Source organism: Oxyura jamaicensis, chromosome 4 (assembly GCF_011077185.1).
Source record: "Oxyura jamaicensis isolate SHBP4307 breed ruddy duck chromosome 4, BPBGC_Ojam_1.0, whole genome shotgun sequence".
Taxonomy (NCBI): Eukaryota; Metazoa; Chordata; class Aves; order Anseriformes; family Anatidae; genus Oxyura; species Oxyura jamaicensis.
In genome coordinates, this window is record NC_048896.1 from 86,642,944 (window position 1) to 86,658,455 (window position 15,512).

At 37.2% G+C, this 15,512-nt stretch overlaps 1 protein-coding gene across 7 annotated transcripts in view; it reads right to left on the reverse strand.

The window, feature by feature from the left end:
• Positions 1-15,512, reverse strand: part of RGS12 (regulator of G protein signaling 12) — an 86,145-nt gene that overhangs the window by 33,027 nt on the left and 37,606 nt on the right. For all 7 annotated transcript variants that reach the window (XM_035324961.1, XM_035324955.1, XM_035324960.1 and 4 more), the window contains 2 exons: positions 9,343-9,364; positions 751-920 (listed from right to left, as the gene is read on the reverse strand). In XM_035324961.1, the coding sequence (XP_035180852.1) occupies positions 751-920; positions 9,343-9,364 (192 nt within the window). The remainder of the gene's footprint in view (positions 1-750; positions 921-9,342; positions 9,365-15,512) is intronic.

The following is a 15,512-nucleotide window of genomic DNA, read 5'->3' on the forward strand; positions in this document are numbered from 1 at the left end:
GTTTCTTTATGTTCTGTTTGAGAGAATTATTTGGGCGGCACAAAAAGTCCTTGTATAACACATACAGAATCAACAACAAACTTTCTGTGCAACAATCCATATACACCTCTATTTCCTTATATGTAAAATAAAAATGATACTATTTATAACTTCATAAATGTCCCATGAAGAAGTTTAATTTATGCTTTGCAAATACTCAACTTTGCTCCTGAAAACTGCAGCTTTAACCGCTGCCCTTAAGCTAAGTACTTCAAAAAATATTTCTAAAAAAGGTTTTGCAGGAAGATAAGCCACTGTATCATCAAAAAAATCTTCTGCATGGTTTCCAACATTTAAGTAAAGCTTCCAAACATTTCAGCAGGCAAATACGCGAGTAAATCATTAACTCTTAGAGAACTACTGAAACTTTGCCTTCTTCTTGTAAAAAGGCAACAGATACAAAATATAAACAAATAGAAATGTTATAAAAAATGTGGAAACTTACTAAAAATTCTCGTACAAAGAAAAACATACCCTCCGTTTTATATGAATCTCAGATAAAGCGGAGGATTATTCATGAAAATACATGTATTACTGTGAACTCTTATCAAGCTGTGAACCAGTTTAAACTTAAAAGATGTTGAGATAACCATGTGCAACAATGACCTCCTATCTCTTTTCCTATGTAAGGATAGCATCACAAAAGGAAAAAAAGTGACAGCAGCGATGTCAAGTAGTTTGAAAGGCCTTTTACTATTTCTCAGACCTTACCGAAAAATATTTAACACCAAGAGGATCCTGAAGAAGACGCTCGAATGAAACTGCCCAGCTTGCAACTCTTCTGTCTCGAAGTCGTCGACAGCTCTGTACACTGGGAAGACTAGCATTGCTACTGAGGCTGTTCTCACTGATGCAATCTTTCAAATCAGTACTATTCAGCTCTGTTAAAAAAAAAAAAAAAGTTAATAAAATATTATTTACTTTTACTTTTTCCTTCGCAGCACGGTTTTCTTCATTGATCACGTCTCTTTCACAAGCTCATAGTAGTGCAGACTTCAAAAGCTCTCAGCATTGTTTCTTCGGGGCACCTACATAGAAAATAATAATAATAACCATCTCTCGATTTTCTTCTGTTCCAAAGAAGATTAAATGAGTATCTTAGCAGCAATGCCCAAAAGAAACAAGCAGAGGACTGCAGTCTTTTGTAAGGTTACCCAAGGAAGATAGATCTTTAAAAATCCACCATTCACCAGAAAGTGGGAAAAAAGAAAAAACTATTTGATGACAGGAGATTGAAAATTGTATGAAATTTTGCTATCAGTAGTCAGAGACTTTCTGAAGTGTTTCATGGAATGAGAAATTCTTGCTAAATGCTGAAAGCTTAGGAGAAAAACCAACTTAAAATAGTACTATCGACAAAAATGAGCTAGTAACTGATGTGCTCCTTATCCTTGGGAAGCAGATGGGTCAATGAATAAATCCTAATTTGACTGGGGGATTCTGACAAAAACAGGGATCCAAGACTCCATTCCAAACTCGAGTCAACAATAGGCAACTATCTGGGGACCTCAATGTTGTCCTAGTCTACGTGATGCAGCACCCAGCGGGACACTTCTAAGAGCAGGCTGCTTCTCATCCTGTCCTTGCTGGGGTATTTAGGGGTCTTCTTGACGTAAGTGATCACTAGAAAAATTCTATAATACCTAAATTCTATAATATCTAAATAGCCTGCTTTAGTAGAATAATTTGCATATCTAAATATAACATTTTCCTAATGAAACAACCAAGAGAGAATTAAACTACCAGTGTTTTCAAGCTAAGCATAGGAAAAAAATGGAATACTCAAAATGGGAGACTACATACCACCACTATAGATTCATACACAAAGCAACGTTGAGGTGAGACACTCACACACTCATTAGCCACCTCATACAAACAACCAAAAGGAAAAAATAATAATATGATGTTACTTCAATTTAACTACTGAAATGGTAGCTATAACAACATATGGAATAAGTGAGAACAACAGTGGCAGGCTGTGGTCAGCTCTTGAAGATGGCAGGTGGCAAGCAATTCTGACTCAGAAACTCAGCGTTACCCTACGCTTGCTCAGTGCTTCTTGCAGGATAAAGTTGATGACGACCCGATACTTTAAATACTGAAAGGAACAGAAATGGCTTTTGTATTCTGAAAGTCAAATAAACAAGAACCCATAGAAAATTTAGGAAAATACAAGCTTGTACAGCAGCGTGATTGTTATAACTTCAAGTATTAAACCGAAACCATCTTTTTGACATATCAGTAAATACAGTACACACAAAAAATATTGAAGAATCGACCACTTGCTCACATAGTGGAAAACTGAAAGAAATGACTCTTCTAAGTAAAGAAGAGACTGTATATACCTGGGAATTATTCATACGCTTGTCATTTATTTGTTGCACATCCTTTTACCAACTACTACTCTCTCCATCTCTCATCTTACACAAATGTAAAATCGGTATAGAAGTACTCACAGTTACCTGCTTCACAGAGTAGATCTGAGGATTAATTGTGAAGACATAACTGAATAAAGCCTTGAACAACCCTGTCTCAAAATGGACCCTGCTTAGAGCAGGAAGTTGGACCTGAGACATGCCAAACCAAATGAATTTGTGATGAAGGGATAAAAACAGGTCATCATTCAATTCTTTGAAAAATTAGCAGTAACAGCTGTGAGAAAATATTTTCCTCAAATAAAATAATGATGTCCTCAATAATTCTATGCCAAATAGAAAAGCAAAGCTAAAGCTCACTATAAATGCAAGCTGGCTGAGCAAACTGAATTCACAACCCATGAGGAATGGCCTGTTCTTCACAGAAACATTTTTATTGTTGTTTATTTTCCTCAGTTAATCACCCAGCTAAACTAAAGCAAGCAGTAATTTCACCAAATTTAGTATTCTATAAGATCTCTAAAGGTCTCCTTTTCTGTTATATATTCAGAATGATTTTGCGTTTCCAAATTCTGTGTCACAAAACATTATTGTTCATCGTTGGAAGTATGAACTTTGAAAAAAGGGGCACTCAAAGATGGTTACGAACACACCAAAAAGTTATAAACATAATTATAAAGATAAGAAATTTTAAAGAAAACAATAGTTCTGAAACTTCATTTTTATATGTATTCTGTAGCTTACAAATATTTACTAAGATGTAAAAGCTAACTACTGCAATTTTCTGTAAGCAAAACTATTGTTTAAGCAAAACGTTGCAAAAAGAGAATTAGATTAGGAGCAAATTAAAATCGGTATTTTCAACAATGATAATATTTAAGGAACATAATAATACATTAGGCATAAAAACATTTTTTATTTGCCTAATGGTCATGTTAATCAAAGCTAATGAAAAAGACTCAGCAAATAATGCTAAATTTCCTTATAACAAATATTTATTCACTTTTTCCTGGAAGACGTATCAAAGAGCATAACCAAGTCAACTGTTAGCCTCATTAGAGAATACCTGTCACCACAGTGAAACTATTGTGAAAGAAGCTAATGTGAATCTGAAGAGAACTACAGCTAAATTTATTACCAGGAGTATTTTGCTTTAACTCCGCAGGTGGATACGTTTTATTTTACAGTCCAGGATATAAATAGACACCCACTTCTTGATATATCTGGAACAGTTTCAGATGTTACTGCCTCACTACGAGAGGGTTCGATGCCCGGAGTTCTCCGGTGACGAACGATGAGTTTCCTAGGTCTGACCGATGAAAGTTTCCTAGGCCCGAATGAAGAAAGTTTCTTAGGCACGTTGAGGCAGACCATGAAAGGTAAACTCATCCCACATACCAAACTGCCTAACCCTACATGGGTGACAGAGGGAGATTAGGGAGTAGCCACAGGAACTACTCATCCCTAAAGGCCAAGTCACAGTGCCGTAGGACTCCCGGGGATTGGGAAATGGTAGGCACAGCAGTCTTTAGAGGAGCAGCTTCTCTCTCCTCCCAAAAGTGGCTGTTCAGCTTCCCTATGGTAGGGAGGAAGACCAAATTGCAATTACAGTCCGAGTGTTTACACCAGTCGGTAACTGCTAACTACCTCTAATTGCTAACAGCTGCTCACTCTCCAGCTTGTCAGAGTTGCATTTGCTATAAACTATGCTGGTTTCTCATTCCTCTGATATGCTGCCGACTCTGGAGGTCCCGTGAAGACAAATGAATCAAAATAAGACTGCATTTTCAACAGCTCTGAGAACTACTGGCACAGGTCCTCCAAAGCGTTAGAGTGGCATTAAGGGCTTACTCATTCTCAGTAAACTGTTTCTGTTCTGTTGGACTTTATTTAGCTAACTCAGATTTTTTCAGAAAGTACCGTTAACCCTGGCACTGCTTTGTTTTCCCTTAAAAAGGAAATGCAGTTTGCTTTTCGAAGGGGTACAGATTTCTTCTGGAGTACCTGTTAACCTGGAAACAAGGCAGAACAGGGTTATTCCCCAGGACAGGGCTTGGTTATTCTTGCTTCTTTAAGTATATGTATCAATGGTTGTAATTAAGTTACAGCATGGTGTATCAGTGTGTAATCTAGAATCAGAAAGAAAGGGGGAAAAATATCAACAACTCTCACACCAGGACATAAATTTATCCAAATCACACTTAAATGAAGAGGGTTGTCTTGGTTTCAGTTAGGACAGCACTCTTCTCATCCTAATCCAAAACATAGCACCCTACCAGCTACTAGGAGGAAAAAATAACTGTCCTAACTGAAACCAAGACAAGGGTATAAAGTGTAACTCCTGTTCCACTCCGGTTGCAGAGGAATGCTTCCCCTGTAAGCCTGCCGTGTCAGGTTTCCTGACTCACACCACTTGCATTCCTAGCTACACACAGCCCACCCTGCAAAGGAGGAATAGGGCCACTTTCCAATCCAGTCACCTATTTCCTCTAATGATCGTTCTTTGCCCTCAGAACTAGAGCTCTGACTCCTCGCCCTCAAACACTTTAATCACGTGGCTGTGCAAAGCTTCCAAATACCTTCCTTCCTTCTTCCTTGTGCAGGAGCACTGACCCAGCTTGGATTACCTGTAAAAGGAGGCTTCTTACTGAAGCATCAGGAATCCAGGGGCCCTATATTTATTCCTATTCTGTCCAAGAACCACCATACCTAGCGAGGAAGTACCACTGCCTGTGCAAACTCACTGGTTCATTTATTACGAACTTCAAACACAGAACTGAGAAAGAATACTACCTAAAATCCATACAACCTTTTATACCCTTTGTGTTTACACAAAAAAGTGGTACATAAGAAAATACACACATTTAATCCTCTGAAATCTTCCAAGTATTCAGGATAAGATGGCTTTGAACGTTTTGATTTAAATCATATAAAGCAGTAAGTCTGAATGCAATTAAGGATATTTTTGTAAGCATTTTTTCATAAAATCCATCTATATTTCTCAACCTACTAATACTTTTTTATTATTGTGAGCAGCTCCACATACTCCTAGTAATCATCTGAATGCACACACTCATATAATTAAGATATTCCAGTTAATCACCAAATACATTACCTGGATAAAGCTGATACGAACCACTGTGGTGCCACTTAATCAAATACTTCAAGGCATTCACTGACAGCCATCCTTCTGAATCCATACCAAGTTCAGCTGTAACGTCCCGGAACCCATAGGGTGAAGGCTGGCCTCACTGCCCGGTACATTGTTCCTCTGCGACTTTGGGATAAGGGAAGCTAACGCGTTCTCCTCCAGCAATTCCTGGTAGCTTTTTACACCATTCTAAACAAATCGATTCTTTACCCTCATGGCTTCAAGCAGAGGAAGCCAATAGTATACTTAACACAAAGCACTATAAAAATGCTCCATAAATAATTTAAAGAAAAGACCTTTTGCCACTGCTGCTAAAGGAGCTTGAATTATTTATGTTAGAGTGGAACACAGCTACAGCACGCACTACCAACGTAACTGAAAAATAAGTTGTATACCTGCTGGAGGAAATAATGCCTCTGTATTTACAGTGTAAACGGTAGTGGTTTGTTTTATTTTGGATTTCGTTGTTTGTTTGTTTGTTTGTTTGTTTTGTGCTACCTTCTTTAGTTACTTTTTAGAATAATAAATAACTGAAAAATGTATTTTAAACATCAGATTCCTTTCAAAAGATTCTTTAGCACTCTTTCCTTATGAAAATTCTTTCTGGATGATGAACACTAAAACCAGAAGTGAGCTGACGCAACAGCAAAGTGGTATCTCAGGAAAAAGATATGCCTATAGTATCTGATATACTTCAGTATGTGCAAATAATAGACTTCAGCATCGTGGAACTTATCTCTGTAGGGAATAGCAGGTAAGAATTGAGTTAGAGATTCTTAATAGAGCTATTAAGATACCTCACCACCTGGGACCATCTGTCTGTGAGGTGAATGACGGTGTACTTTTATTAGATGCCCTTTGACCTTAAGGTTTGCCCTTTGTAAAGTGCCATCTAGGTATCATTAGTGAAAGCCAGAAATTAGCTGGGGACTAATGATCATCCCTGAGATGATTTAGATTGCACTGTGCTCAGAACATCAGCCAGGCTGGGGAATGCTGTGTCAGCACTCTCCTACTCCTGCTGTAGCAGGAACGTATAGTTTCCAGGGTGGGAAGTAGGAGCAACCCGCTAATTACCCATAGTTGTAACATAAAATGGTTTCTGCTGTTCCTAAAGCATAGGTGCTGTAACTGATCTATAGCAGTGATCGTGCATCCAAGCAGTATTACAGTTTGCATTCTGATTGTCTGCAATTCATTAAGCAGGTCAGATACAGTTAGAGTTGCAGCAGGTCAGTATCCCTGGAAACACCGCTAACTCAAGGATCCATATCTTTTACCCCTTTTACAAAGCCCAAGCACGCAGTTTTAGCTAATGACAACATCATAGCCTTGCCTAAGCAGAGTTACCATGTAAAACTTTTACAAGGGGCAGATGGTTTCCAGTGCCTGTCTCTGATGCCATAAAATCCATATGACATGAGGCTTAATTGACTTTGGGAAGAAAATGTGCAGAGAGCTGTTGTGCCCCCCTATTATACGGAAAGGATGTATATAAACACATTATTATTACTTTTCAAACATCAATTTCCCTTCCCAGACTGAAGCTTAACAACAGTATACATATACATGTACAAACACTCTTAGTCTAGGGAGATACACACTGCTATACTAATAGCTACACTGGTGCAAATCTCTCTAATTTAGATGTTCTCTGAAATGTGTAAATCTGTGGATCTATTAATGAATTAGTGAAATTTGAGAAGATTGGAAAAATTTTCAGTGCTGTGACACTTTCAATAAAAGTGAAAGCCTGAAAATGTAATTCAGACGTGAATCAGAGCTTTTAATCAATGAAATGGATTAGAATTTTCTTTCATTTCAGTTTTTCTGGTTATATTCTCTGTGGTTCTTATTTTTCCAAACCACTTTCTCAATATTCAAGCGTTTATTCAATATTACTTGTCGCAGTAATATTGACTACTGCATATTACATAAACGATGCCCCCCCTCTTCCCTGGGTACCATTTAAGAATGAAGAAAGAGTCCATGTCATATCTTCGGCACTAGCTGAAAAAATAGTAGGTCATACAACTTGACAGAAAAATGCCAAGTATAAATGCTAGGTAGAAATTCCTATCTGTTCTTTTCCCTCTGCAACCTACAGGGCCCTCAGATTTTATTTCTTCACAAAATTGGATAGATTAACTGCGGAAACACAATTACGTATGGAATTGGAAAGAAATGCAAGTAGCCATACTGGAAAAACTGAAAATAAGTCAGATCTTCAAAATAAACTTTCAGCTGGAAGCTTGAAATGACTATCAGATGAGTAATATCACAGGGATCTCCAAGTTTGGGTAGGCAACAGGAGTCAAACAATTTTCATTAATATAGAAGAACAACCTTCGAGGAAAAAAGACACAAGCACATTCTACTTTTAGCTAACAAAGATCAATCAACCTTTTGTCCCTCAGCACCTGCGATTTAATTGAACTACATGGACAAAGCAGAAGCCTGTGGTTTGTCTTCCTTGCTTTTTATATCAAAGAGGTATCATCCAGGCAAAAATACGTATTTTTCCCACAAAAACAATGGCTGTATTTTAGAAATAGAAAGCAGAACAGACAATTATTTTCTGTTTCATTCTGTTGCCACTTTGCAGATCAGACAAATCGATTATAGACATTATAGAGTCTAGCTTCTCATCGGGACAGAAGTACTGTTACAGCAGTAGACTGTCAGCAGTGGAGAAGAAAAATACCTTACAATGAGTCAGCCAGCCGTTGGAAAATGGCTCTACCCAAAGGACTAAAACAGTAATATTTCTCAACTGTAATTTTAATATGGCAAGAAAACAGAAATTAAGACATGATGGAATTTTGTGAAGAGTATTGCTACTTTTGCATTTACATTTGCACGTAACATAAAAAAATCATCTTTACCATTTACAACATTACTTCAGCTTTAAAGCACTAATTAGAACAGTTTGTCTCCTACATATCTAAGAAAATTGTCTTTTTAGTGTTGTGAAAGAATACCAAACATAATAATATGTATGTAACTGAATTTCTCTGGAGGATCAATTGAACCAACTCCTGCCAAGCAAGACAAGTGAGAAAAACCATCTCTTTTATACTCTAAACTACACACATTTCTTTATTCCATTAAGGAAGCATACTTAAACTTTTTCAATTAACTTCAAAGATCCCGAGAAATCATCTTCTAATATTTAACAAAGAGTGGACAGTCCTTTAAAGCCGTTTTAAAATCAAAACAAACAAGCTTAGGTGACGCAAAGAGGAGCTTACTTAGAAGTACTCCAGAACTGCAAAAGCTTTATGCTGGGATTTTACAATTACTGAATTACTTACCCCCTTCTCAAAAGGCATCAGACTATAAAGAAATTTCAACCTTAACCTTTTCGACCTCAACAGCTTACAGCGTAGCAACTAGTGCATCTCTCTTACAAAAGCCAACAGTGTTTGTAAGGGACAATAAAACACAGAAAACGATTTTACCTAGCATCCAACTATATGAAAGACATCTAGCTCTGCCTCTTCATTATTATGAATGAAGAATCCTAATTATAATAAAAATGTGTATTCAGGGACATATATGCCACACACAGAAAAAAGAAATCAAATAAATCAGTGAAAGCATGTGAACATAATCCTGCAGCATTTTCACTGGTGTAGCTCCTGAAGAAGTCACAAAGTGCTGCACCACTTCGGACTCGCGTCCTGTAATATGTCACCTTATTACCACATGCTATATTGCTTAATTGGGAAAATTTGATTCATTTCATTATAAAAGTAAAAACAAGTTTCAGCTTACCTCCATCAGAGACAGTTGCTGACTGCAATAAGAAAGAGAAAAATAAGAGTTAATTATGTTTCATGATAAGCATTAGAAATCTTTGAGCTTCACAGATTATTTGAAGTGTTAGTTAATTTTATCATCATACTGTTAATGCAACAGGTAATTTGAGAGATGAAAACCTAAATATACCAGCTGTTATTTTCTCACAGGTGTTTCCTCCCCACCATGAAAATCTCCCCTGTCCTTTAAACCACTCCTGGAACTTGATCCCACAAATATTTACTGGACAAAGTACTTCCTGCTGTGAGTAGGAGCACTGATTTCAGAATCCTTCTTAGATGAATAAAGCCCATCAGTTGGTGTATGGGAGAAAGCAGATACCTTAAAAGTGACTGACAAGGACTTAAAATGAAAAGAACACCTCATAGACCTTATTGTACTGCAGTATCTAGAGATAGGTGGAATCTAAATTAAAATTCAGATGTTTTGGCAGTCAGAGGACTGAAAACTTCCCCTGCTGATGGTTTCTGACTTCCACAGAGCCAGAAAGGTGTAAGAGTGTTTCCAATATACTATTACTGAACTCACCATCTCTAATAGTATCTTACATCACATTTTCAAGGACAATTAGACTTCTTAGTGAGATGTTGAAGTCTGTGTGTTTATCAACCCTAACCATCTCACCTTTGAACACAAATTACCTCAAGGCAGCTAAGATTTCTCTAAAAATCAGCAAGGTGAAAGCTTCCCAAACATGTCCTCCAGAGCTTTCACCTGAGTGAAAGACTGGAAGGACAGCTGATTTTTAGATTGAAGCTTGTACTGATTTTCAATGGCTGTTAAAACTTGCCATTATTTGAACTTGGAAATAATCTTGGAGAATTTTTCCTCGATCACTTAAAGCATCATTGAGCCTTAAATAATTTTGAACTATTTAGGAAGTTAACTCTCCTATTTTGTATGGCTGCTCAAAGACCTAGGAAAGAATGCCCTATGTATCTGTAATATTTCCAAGACAGAAAACACACAGAAGAAAAAACAGGCATATAAACACAGCTCAAGAGAACAGCTGTCTATCCATAATTTGTCAACCTTGGTAACAAACATTCCCTCTCCCCCTCAAAATCCACAAAAACCTTCAGTAATCCTTAAAAGAATAATTTCTTCTCCCTTCTTTCTTTCTTTCTGTGTTTCACTGCAGCATTTCACCCTGCTGTTGGTGCTATCTGAAGAACATTGCCTTCTGTAAACTGCTGCAGCACCATCGTTCCCATAATCAACAGAGGATCTGATCTAGTTTTTCATAAAAGTATTTTGGAATTTTCAAAGTCTAAACTAATCTCTATTGACAGCATTCCTCCAGTGCTAGTTCAGATAAACACAAATCCATCAAAAAAAAAAAAAAGATAACCCTTCTTGTTAAATTATGCAGGAAGAAAGGCTTCTGACTCTGTGAAGCATAATAAGACAGTCAAATGTGCGTCTAGGCCTCTTGCTTGCTTAACTGCACTGTTTTGGGTATTAAAAATGCAATCGTTATCAAGAATGCACTCCATGAGGTGTAGGACATCTTTTCTACTTCTCTTTTGCATGAAGTTTAGCAAGTATATTATGCATTCATAAATTGTAACTTAAGTCATCTTCACAACTTAGAAATTTTAACTTACTTTCCTGAATCCTATTACATCAAATTTTCAAGGACAACTAGACTTTTAGTGAAATTTTGAAGTTTGTGTTTACCTACCCTAACCTTCTCACCATTGATCACAAATTACCTTAAGGCAGCTATCAATATAATTGCTTCTAATTTCTTATTCACATGCTGTACACAACATAGAATCACAGAATATCCCACGTTGGAAGGGACCACGAGGATCATCAAGTCCAACTTCTGGGTTGGACCACCCAAAAAATCATACCACGAGTCTGAAAGCATTGTCCAAACGCTTCTTGAACAGCTTCTTGAATATCCAATAAATAATTTGTATTTTTTTTTGTTTTGTTTTTTTTCACAGAATGAAGAAAAGTGTGGTTTAAAGTAAAGTAGTAGCATCACTTTACACAGAGGACAGAATATTTAAAAAAAAAAAAAACATTTTCAAAATGTGTACATTTTAGAAACAGTCATTTACTTTGGCAGGTTCCATGAATCTAGATGAAAACACCAAGTATGATTCTCCATCGTGTTTGTGAAAGGTAAAAAGTAAAATTATCAGGGTTCTCATGATAGTAAAAAGAATATTACGCTACTTTTGGAAAAATTGTGTGATTTTGCAGGAAAGCTGAAAAGTTACAGTGATAGGACCACTTAATTACGTTCTGTGGACAGTGAGATGGAGTTTTAATTAAAGCCATTTAGCTTTAAAAGGCAGTGGGCCTCCTACACACCATGGGTTGGCTTTGGGGTTTATTTTGAATGCTTTGCCTAATGCATGTTAACTGCATGTATCAATATCTCAAAATTTCTCTGAGCAAGGCCGCCTTAATAATCGTTATGTTTAAACATACCAAGAAAAAAAATGAACCTATAGGAAGAACAGAATTTCTCATCTAAATACCAGCCACCTTTTTTTGTTCTAAGATATTCCAAATTCCCTTTGGCTCCCTCTAAAATTACCCAGCACTTTCCAAGGATATCACTTTACTTTTTTTTAGATCACAGACTTAAATTTATTATAAGAACATTTCTTTAAATTCAGCTGTGTATCTGAACTCAATCCACTTAATTCAACAAAGCCAGCTGGAAACTAAAGCTTGTAATTATTGTGCAAGAATGTACAGTAATACGTTCAAAACATGTTTGTGAATACTTAGAAATCTTAATATAAACCTGTCAGAAATTGCATACAGTCCACATTTAGACAAAGCAATTTTTCTTCTAAACTGTTCAGCTGAAACTTGTCTAGATTTGTCCACAGGTGTAAGTTGCAAGACCAGATTTTTTTAAATACTATGATGATCTCATTTTTAATTCAGTATATGGTGGGGGCTGGTTTTCATTCTTCATTGTTCATGTTCACCACCACTGGAGGCTCTTCAGGACAAAATTTGATCTCCTATACATATAAAAAATGATTTTTTGATTAGATTTAACGCTTTCCATATACCTACTAGAAACTACCTATCCGAAAACGTACATATTGCAAAGCAATAAAATGGAATGGTTCTTTTATGTAGCCATTTCTGAAAGATGAGGAACGATACAGTATGAGCCAGGCAGGGACAAGGTGAAGGTTAAAAAGAAATATTTCGTTCCAAATGACAGGACATACAGTGTTGTGAACTATATGAACTATCACTCTGAGATAACATCTGAATTGTATTCAACCCTCAAATCTCTCACAACCAGATAAGAACTTAAATTAGTTCTTCAAATTACTCTGACTTCCAAACTGGTTTAGGAAAAAGGCCATGGTGTGTGCCAGGAGCCTGATGGCAACAAGTACCAAAATGTTAAAAAGAAGTTGAATTTAAGAGCACAAAAACATCTTCCAGGCTGTCTCTTCACCAGAATTCTGCTTGCTCCTCCAGCTGGATTAGCAGCTGAGGTGTACAGACACACACACGCCAGCGGTGGCCAATGCAAGTCTCTTCCCTAGACTTCAGGGCAAGGTCTTGATCCCTGTGATCCAAGCGATGAGCTTAGCGCCAGGAACAAGCTGAGCAACGGCTTCCCACTCAGTTAGCACACACCATAACAGGCGTTTTAGGTCTCTGTAAAACGGCAAATGCTTCAAGCATATATTAGATAGCATAAGGTTCTGATTAAGGGAAAACATGTAAAATTTCTCTTTGGATCACCTTTTTGCTAGGTGGAAAAACCAGAAGGGCCAATGAGGTTTTTGATGTCATGTTCAGGATCTGCTTGCAATACAGCTAAAAAAGGATTAGCTTACAATAATTAACAGGGAGAAGACTACTTTGTGAGCACATAAACTTCTTATTCTAGAATAGACCCAGACAACATAGCATCTTGCCCCAACAACAGGGGGGAGGGTGGAGAGAGGGCATAAAGGAGAATGCAATTCAAAAGGTTGAAGCAGCCTGTACCTGCTAGCTCCTGTGGTCTTTAACCTGCACCACTGCATTAAACTAGTATGATGACATCTTTCAGTTGACAAAAACTCTCATCCAGGAAATTTGCTTAGATCCAGGGAATGTTCCCTTTTACAGGTAATTAACTAAGTACCAACAAGCTCTGCCACAAAACCATGATGCCGAAAAACAACAACAACAAAAAATACCCTATCCATAACCCAGACTCTATTCTGAAGAAATAAACCCATGTGTACAGACTACCCAGGTAACTCAACACAAAATGTCCTTTTTCACCTCCTCAGGATTTGTCATCCAAGTCAATAGTCATGCTCAAGTGCTTGAGGAGAACAAAGGGAAAGATGGGGGGACTGGGAGGGGTGACACACACTAGGAAATGCCAGGCCTTAACAATAAAATGGAGCAACATGAAATCGTCTCTGTTAATAGACTGCGGGTGAGTGCCTTCCTGGGGGGGGGGGGGTGCGGAAGCCATATATATTTTGAACTATTTCTGAGATACACAGGGATAAAAATCTTTAAACAGAGTGAAAAAATATTGTTGTCTGCTACCCTACCCATGACAAAATCACAGACTAAACAAATACCTATTTCTTTTATGGGCATCCAGAAGGATTCGGAGAAAAGGGGATTTGAATTATAAGTGACCTCTACGTGTCCTTTTTAAAGCACTCTTTCTTCCAACATAGGCATTGACTTTTTGCAGCATCTCTCAGAGGCAGAGCTCTCTGACTGCTGCCTTTGGAGTCTGTTAGACTTACTGATTACAATATCACACTGCCCTCCCCTTTCCAAAAGCCCCTCTAATTAGGCATTGCAGCTTGGAATAGCTTCCCTGGCTCCACCGACCTTCTAAACTGATTTTCCCATACGATTTCAATATATAAAATAACTCTGGGACACTTAACATGTTCTTTAAGAGACGAAGCACTGAAGATCTACAGACTCGATACGAAAGCCAACTTTCAAACATCCTGTCCCTGAGCTCAGGGAAAGCCCAGCACCCAGCCAGCTGCCTCCTGCAGCCAGCTTTGTTCCAATTCCTCCTTACAACACCTGAAGCAACTTCTCGTTTTGCCGAGGGTCCCCTGCTTTTGCAAGCAGTTCCCTAGATATTAAGACATGCTACTCCAGGACTTTCATTGCCTACATGCATTGTTATCCTTTCAATGCAGTACAGTATTAACGTTGTAAAAATGCCAGGAACTCTGATGATCTCTGGGAGGGGGATAATGCCTCAAAATACAGTTAACATTGTCCTAACATTTGAAATCAAAACCAAACCCATATTACTTACATATTAATTCTAGATTTTCCTTCAAATAAGTAACCTCACATATATATCTCATCTAAACACTAATGTAACATTATGATGTTCAGTTTAAAATACTATTGCAATTAAACTAGTGATTTAGAAATCTACGAAAAGGATGTCCCTTCACAATGCCTCTTAAAGGAGAACTCTTACATAATTTGGCTTTTCAGTTCTCAGCCACCAAAGAAGTGCATTTACAATAGCTAATACAAAAGTATTAGAGAGGTACCAATTCTCAAGGAAAAAAAAAATACAACTACTGTACATTTGAGTCTATAAAAGCAATACAAGAACAGTAACGATGTGACATTTGGAATTCCTCTAAGAAATAAATGTTCAACTTTTTTACCCCAACCAAAACCAATCTTATCATATAGGAACACAGTGGCTTAAATGTCAAAATCTATCATTAAAATTATATTGATAAAGATATATACAAAAATATATACAGTTTTACCTACAGAAATAATATTGATATAATGGTACAGAAAGCATGCACAACATACACTGCACAGAATTTAAAAAAAATAGACAGATTATAAACTCACTGATCTTTTAGCTTTATACATACTGGGCACGGTTCATAAATACATCTCAAAATCTGAAGGTTAGCTGCTACAGGAAGGTTCCCTTTACTCTTCTCTGATAATATAGCCAAATGTTTGCATTTAGAAAGGAAATTTAACTCAAATACTTTACAGCAAAAAAGCTGAAAGGCTAAATAAAAAGCATTCTGAAGCTGATAACATTCTTCTCTGTTTTCTTGCCAATAACAATAGCCTCTTCTAATTTCTCATTGCAACGATGCCTTGCT